Below are 7,390 nucleotides of genomic sequence, written 5' to 3' on the forward strand. Positions count from 1 at the left end.
TATGGCATTGCCTCGCAATTGCTGCATTTCCTCGCATAATAAACGAAATTCGATTTACTTTGTGTTCTATCCTTTCGCCAAAGTAAGTTGTTTTGCGTCACATAAAGACTCTCACTGCGAGATAATTTCCGCGCCAGCTTCTCGCGACACGTGCCCGCAAGAATTCTCATTCACAGAGCGAAGCTTTTACCGGCGGTAAATTAAGTTTAACAAAACCGTAATAATACGTATAAATAATCTGTTTCAAAACAAACACGTCTGTTTTTTCATTTACTTTTAATCACGCGATCATTTCTAAATCAACACTCTTTTTTTATGGTATCCCGTATCGATCAGCTATAATAAAGAATTGGGTTGCTGCGCCCCGGATTTCGGGAACGGCACTTGGGGATCCGCCGCGGCGCTTTACGGCGCTGTTTATGCCATCCTGGGCCTGGGACTGCCGGCCATCCTCGTGACGGTCTGCAATTTACGCGTATTGGGTATAGCGCGATATCATCGACATCGTATCGCCAGCGCGATCTACGAGGTCACCTTGAGCGCCCAGGTGACCATCACCCATCAGAGAAATCCATTTTTCGTGCCAACCGTCACCGCACCCTCCGCCGGCGGACCGCCGCGTTTTCACAGCGCTGCCAGCACGGTTTGTTTAAAATTTTTTTAATTAAAAAATTTTTTGAAAAGCTTTAAAAAATGCAACATTGAACATGAAAAATATAAACAAATATTCTATTAACGTATATCAAAATGTCTTCACAATATTACTCAATTCGGTTAAAATCAAATCTTTAATAAGAAACATCTAACCAATTTAGCTTTTGTTAAGTTTCCTGATTTAAGCTAATAAAGCTAATGAAAAGCACCCGTAGTTAAAGACTAATTTGTAATTTAATTTTCTGCCTCGGAGTTAGCAAGTCAAATCGATAGACGCCACGCTGGGAGGCATCGTCGAAGTACATATCAAAACTTTCTCACTCGCAACGTCTCGTCATTATGGACCACCGTTTAATTTCTATTCGAGAACTCGATCCGGCAATTTTCTAACATAATTAGTTAAAGTTTGATATATTAATAAATCGACACACGTTTTCATTGCTATAAAGATAAATAGCTTCGCGCTGTGTTGTGAAACGGTTATTGCCAATCTCAGTTTCGCAAACGACAACTTTTCAGGTGATGCAACTGGTTGGCTCTTTGTATCTGCTCTATTTTCCGTATTGTGGATTTATCCTCTGGGAAGCTTGTGGCGCCGGTAATCAGCACCGTCTTCACGCACACCCTAAGCTGGCTTCTTTAGCCTCGCTCCTCCTCGCGTGTTCACCACCCATCAACGGCCTTCTTTACGGTTTGAAATCGCAGACCCTGCGACGGTCTGTGCAGAATTACTGGCGGAAAAAGGCAACTAAGTCGGAATTACAGCAGGTAATTTGAAATGCGAGAAAAATGAACGCTCGTGAAAGTGCTTGTGCGTCGAGCAAAGCGAAGGATAGTAGTAATTTACAGTTTACGGTTATTATTATTATTATTACTCTTATGTCCTATTACATTCCTATACTCGTATATAACAACGTGAGAACAATTGTAAATCTGTTTTAGGAGATACAAGCGAGAACACCGAGCGTCGCGGGATCCAGAAGACCTTCCGGCAGTGGAAACACTTCCTTCTTCCCATTCCCTCCTTTACAGCGAAGACTCAGCGAGGCATTATTAGCTCTTGGCTCGTGCAGAACTGGAGGTAGTTTTGAAAGCAATAATCTGGGATTCCAGCGCGGCAGATTACAACCTGCTGTCTCGTGTAATACTCTCAGAGTGCCGACCACTGAATCAGGTACGTATTTCTTGCGGCTAATATTAGATAAAATCTAGATAATCAGATCAAGATAAAATCTAAATAGTGCTTCTTAGTTCGCAATTAAAACCGGTATTTGAGACCCTCACAGTTTAACGCGAATAATGTCTCTAAAAAAGAAAGAAAACGGAATGAATCAAATCTTTGAAAACCCTCTTGATCCTTGATGGACAACACTGATATAAGCGACACTGATATAAGCGTCATCCTTTCATCATGGCGCGTCAAGGTGAACCGAGCAAATTGGTGAGGGTGAGCGCGAGTGCCGCCAGTCTGATGGGTCCCCATTATCGGAGCGACTTTATCGGGGCGGATTTGGATGCGGAATGTTCCATAGCTATGTGCGAGACCCCGAAGAGGAGCCCGAGGATCCTCATAACGCGCGCGTACAGCGAGGAGAGCCAAGACGGAGGCAGCCCCCTTCTGAGAAAATTCCTCAATTCCAATATTAATCCACCGCCGTGCGAAAGTACGTCACATTTGTAGTGTGTGCATCCATCGCATTTGCAATTCTGAAAATAAAATCGCGTCCTTTAAAACTTATCACGTCTCTAGTTCACGTTTCTGACGCAAATTCTCATTTTCTCTTCCATCTAAAATCTCGCGGTTTGGCATATCCTCTTTATAAGCGAAAAGACATTAAGTAAGCTCAACGTGTAACGTCACTCAACGTGTTCACCGTTAGTTTCATACAGAGATTTGCAAATGAATAGATCGTCGAAGTAACTGAGTTACTTCTAACTAGATTAATGTTTGACCTTATTTAAGAGATATCTCATTTATCGCACATGCACAGAACGTCGATGGCGACACTGCAGCACCGGAAGTGAGAGCAGCACGGGAAGTAGCGATGCGAGCGTATGGACCACCGGCGTGGTTCCAAAGTACGGCAAGGGTAATGCGAAGAATACGGATGGCTGGTCCTCACGTACGCGATACGTGCGCGGCAAGAATTTAGAAGAAGGCGCATTGTCAACTACAATGAGGCCGAACAATAACAGTGAAAGCAGTGATACCACGGATACAACTACAGCCACAACAACAACTACCACGCTGCTTAAATCTCTCGCTGTAGTAAGTGATGAAATTAATTCAAAACGTTAATTCATTCAATACCCTTAATTTTATACAGTTGTGCAATTATTTTAATTATCAATTAAATAATTATCTATCTTAAATAATTATTTAATGATTACCGACATATAATGACAGTTTTAATAGCGATCATAATGGAAAGATCATGAAATAATCATCGCTTTGTATTCTTTAATATATCATTCAATACACAATTCAATTCTAACTTTAAATACAATTAATTCCCCGACTGCAGGAGACTGGCGAACAGAATGAAAGAGAGAAGGAAAGGATGAATGGTAATATGAAGAAAAGAGAGTTTAGCGAGAGTGAAAGCAGTTGGAGCAGTGTTGAGGAAATTGAAACCAAGACAGAGAGAAACGATGAAGACGACAATCCTGACAGATCGAAGGAGGAACATCCGCAAACGAGACCTTCGCGACAAAAGTCGAAAATTAGTAATCGCGATCCCGAAGTTTCCGAGGAGGCTGCGCAACTGAGGCCACTTCTATTTCCCTCCTCTTAAAGTCTATCTCTTAAATGCATTTTCTTTTGAATAATTCGTCGTGTGTGCATATTCGTGTGTGCATGTGTACGTGTGTGTGTATGTGTGCGTGTGCGTGTGCGTGCGCGCAAATAAAATAGAGTTTTCACTGTGTATTTAAGCGACACTTATACGCATTTATTTCGTGAATTTGCAGAAAATTAGCCGATAAATTGCGATAAAATTATTTTGATAATTTGCATTTAACAAGTGTTATTCGTGTTTGCGATACGAGAACGAAGAGGAAGTATTCGTATAATTTGCCCAAAGTTAATATTTTGTAAATTGAATCTCAATCATCTCTCATATATTCTACTTAACGTTGTAAAAAGTTTAAAAAATATATAGATTTGATTTTTTCAGATCTTTATGCTCGATATTGATATCGATTTATCGTGAAATTATATTTTTGTACTCTCACTCTGCAACATTACGTGACGCAACAATGATGTGAGACCATTCTTTACAACAAAAATCGAAGAACTGATTAATACACCATCGACAAACTCAATTTCAAGAAATTTGTTCGCTCGTTTCGAAGAGTTAATCAACGATCGTTTCCAATCAAATACCGATGAAAGTTTACGTCAGTGATGAATTAACGAAAACTCGTTATCTAAGAAAGTTACGGTCCAATTTATCTTTAATTTGTCGAAGCAAGTCATAGAAACTCGAAAGAGCAAAGAACAACGGATGAAAATCGAACACCCGAGAAAGTTCTCTCGACAGAAAGTGTTGTGAATCAAAGACGCGAATATCGAAGCGTACTCGAATGTTATTGTTACTATTTAAGGAAGGAGAAGATAAATCTCACGTTTGTGTCTTTTATAAATGTCAAATTTCGCTCGGTAATTACAATCGCATATATCGTGACGTGAATTCCATGTTTTTTTTTTTACGTCAATGCGAAAATTATCAGCAATGTAGATGAAGCTATTCCCTAAATTTAAAACTTTTAGAGTTAAATATTACTCTTAAAAATTAAAAATTAAGCCACTCTTTTTCAAGACTGGCTTAATTTTCATTCTTTGGAGGAATTTGCACTCCAAAGAATTTAAAGAGTACAATTGCTGCTAGCATAAGTAGCCGTTGGAATTGATGCTCCAGAAAACTGCTTAGAGCATACATGTGCAAATCTATGTATATAGATATTTTCGACGTTCTCTCTGGATATTGAATGATGCGTTTGTGGCAACCTTTACAGAAATCTAATTTAATACTAATCAATTTAATACTATTTAATAAAAAAATGATTTATTTCAAATATTAAAAGTATTGAACGTCAGCATTTTTAATATTCAAAATAAGTAATCATTATCGTCCAGTATTAAATTTCTGTAAAGGAAAAACATTTCGATGAGAGATTGTTGAAAAGCATGCAAGAGTCGATCCGTATTCACATACGTTTCTTTACAACCGATACCTTCAAACTAGTCTCTCTCATTCCAGACGTATATATTTAATTTACACGTATATATGATTCCATCAGTTTATATTTAGGGATAATATCAATATATAACAATATATATATTATTTATTACATAAGTTAATGGCTGTAATGAAGAATTAATAAAAACTATACGCTTAATGCGACGTGAATACGGATCATCTTCTTTATCAGTGTTGACTAAATTTATATACTATACATATATTATTACAGCAACATCTTATTATTGTACGCACGAGACTTGATCGTTTCCATACGTATGTCCATTTCGAATTAGAATTGTTTGTTTACGAACGGTCGAGCTGCTGATTTAAATTTCAAATAGAATCAGATAGAATCGTGCGCTCGGATAATTACTATTGTCGTTGTCAATGATAAAATTTCAGGAACTTTGTCGGGTGTGAATGTTGTATTGATGTTAATATTATACAAAGAGTTGCGGCATAAACGATGTCTGGGTGTATAAAAAATTAGCAAATAAAAAAAATAATTAAAAACTGAATTTATAATTTTGCGAAATCTCATATAGCCTCCTGTTGCAGAAAGAATGAATTAATGATATAATTCATCTCTCTCTGTTTCTTTTTCGATATACATGTTCAATGTACGGTAAGACTTAAACCAGCTCTGGAATCTCGTTCGATCGAAGTTGATCTTTACACACGTTGATCCTGTTTCCAAAAACGTGTTTTGCGTCTTCTTATACTTTTATTCTGTTACCATATCGAGACAAGTATTCACTGATAGAATACATGTGTGTGTAACAAGTGATCAAATTTTGCTTCTCATCGTTCATTTTTCATGAATAAATCGCATTTATTATTAATCAGTTTCTCGCGCAGCCTAGCAAAAATTTGCGAATTTCTTGCGCTTGGCGGACTCGTCACAAAATTTCAGTGTTCGTCCGGGAGTGCAAAATAGCCTGTTTAATTCGATTAAACTTAAGTGCCGGTGGGAATTTGCCGAACACGCACTCGCACGCGGCTGAGCGAAAAGCCGAGCGTTAAGAATATTCATGCGCAGAATATTCATATCAAAGTTTATACTTTATTTGGAAAAAGATGACAGAGAAAAGTTCTTTATCATACACATTTGAATCGCAGGAGGAATGGAGGTACGATGTGTTACATATCCATCGACGATTTTCAAAACTTCACACAGATATTTATACACACAAATATCTTCGACAAAGTCAGTTTCATCATTCAAAACTTGATTCACACATAGGACTTTATTTCGTAGCTACAGGCCTGTTGCGTTGATGCAGTCGCTGCGCAGGCTCGTATCGATTTTACTCAGCTGATACATTTGCTGCTGCAATTGCTTTCGCAATTCTGTTCCGTAACATTCTGTTGCGTAATATACGAAAAAAAACGCAACATGTTTTTCTGACATTTCAAATGTAATTATTCGCCTTGTGCAGTGTGCAAGTTATCATTATTATTGCTATTTCGTATCTGTGTCGATGATAATTGTTCGATAATTGCCTTCCTGTAAAAAAAATCTGTTTACGCATGCGTTCTTCAACTTGTGTCAAGGGCTGAACTCAATATCTTGTAGTTGAAAAGGTGCTCTGAATTATACAGGATGTAGCCAATATAACATCGATATGGCGTGAATTTTTTCGACACGCGCCGGTCGAGAAGTACACAAAGAAATACGGTCGTAAATGGTGAAAAACGAACGGCATGTCTTCCGAGTGAGTGGATCGATTTTGAATTAATTGTTCGCAGAGTACGGGCGCAACTCCATTTATTGTATTAATAAATGGAGCTTTTCGTAGAGAAAAACCATGAGAACTTCCTCGCCCTCCTCCAGCACGAGTTCCGTGTACACCAGCGCCGACGATGCACGTCGGTGCACCGGCTATGAGAGGAGCCAGTTCCTTGACTTGGAGGATGTCGGAACTACCTGGCTCCTCGGTTCGCATTCTTCGCACGATAGATCCAAACGAATACTCGAGAGATTTAAAATAGATAAGTGAGTGACACAATATCCATTACCATGAGCACAAAGTTCTTCTAGATATTTTTGTATTTTGTTTGCCAGTTGAGCATTATATATACTTTCCTTTCTTAGAGCTTAGATATTACATTTCAATTTCATCTGGGAAAGTACTTCAATTTTAATTAGAATGCAGAAAAGCGAAAGTAATTTCCATGAATTATCTCTAAAAGTTCTTACAATTAAATCACCAGTGATAGAAAGTGACCTCTATCATCGGTCATTTTTATCTGTCACGTTATCTCGCAGCTGCACTTTATTGGTCTTTATATGCACTTATACAATAAAAAGTGTAGAGAGCTGCTCAGCTCTCAATAGGAAGTGTGTGTTAGAAAGATTCTTATTTCCAGCATTATAAAGTAGCTTTAATTCATCAGCGTTCGTTAAAAATTGACACAACTGGCAGGCAGTAAGGAGTCCTTTATATAAAAAGAAATTTCATTATATTTTTAAAAATATTTTATTATTTTAT

General features: G+C 38.0%; 3 protein-coding genes across 6 annotated transcripts in view; 2 read left to right on the top strand and 1 right to left on the bottom strand.

Annotated features, from left to right (window-relative positions):
• LOC108694422 (beta-3 adrenergic receptor-like) overlaps window positions 1–3,449 on the top strand; it is a 6,255-nt gene extending 2,806 nt beyond the window's left edge. Inside the window, exons 4-9 of the mRNA XM_018203902.1 lie at window positions 337–643; window positions 1,174–1,422; window positions 1,597–1,828; window positions 2,079–2,318; window positions 2,646–2,923; window positions 3,180–3,449. Coding sequence (XP_018059391.1) covers window positions 337–643; window positions 1,174–1,422; window positions 1,597–1,828; window positions 2,079–2,318; window positions 2,646–2,923; window positions 3,180–3,449 — 1,576 coding nt within the window. The remainder of the gene's footprint in view (window positions 1–336; window positions 644–1,173; window positions 1,423–1,596; window positions 1,829–2,078; window positions 2,319–2,645; window positions 2,924–3,179) is intronic.
• Window positions 1–7,390, bottom strand: part of LOC108694424 (phytanoyl-CoA dioxygenase, peroxisomal-like) — a 44,785-nt gene that overhangs the window by 26,427 nt on the left and 10,968 nt on the right. The window lies entirely within an intron of this gene.
• Window positions 6,257–7,390, top strand: part of LOC108694421 (gamma-glutamyltranspeptidase 1-like) — a 7,157-nt gene continuing 6,023 nt past the window's right edge. Inside the window, exons 1-2 of the mRNA XM_018203901.1 lie at window positions 6,257–6,613; window positions 6,698–6,894. Coding sequence (XP_018059390.1) covers window positions 6,584–6,613; window positions 6,698–6,894 — 227 coding nt within the window. The 5' untranslated portion in view covers window positions 6,257–6,583. The remainder of the gene's footprint in view (window positions 6,614–6,697; window positions 6,895–7,390) is intronic.

Source organism: Atta colombica, unplaced genomic scaffold (genome assembly GCF_001594045.1).
Source record: "Atta colombica isolate Treedump-2 unplaced genomic scaffold, Acol1.0 scaffold12, whole genome shotgun sequence".
Classification (NCBI taxonomy): domain Eukaryota; kingdom Metazoa; phylum Arthropoda; class Insecta; order Hymenoptera; family Formicidae; genus Atta; species Atta colombica.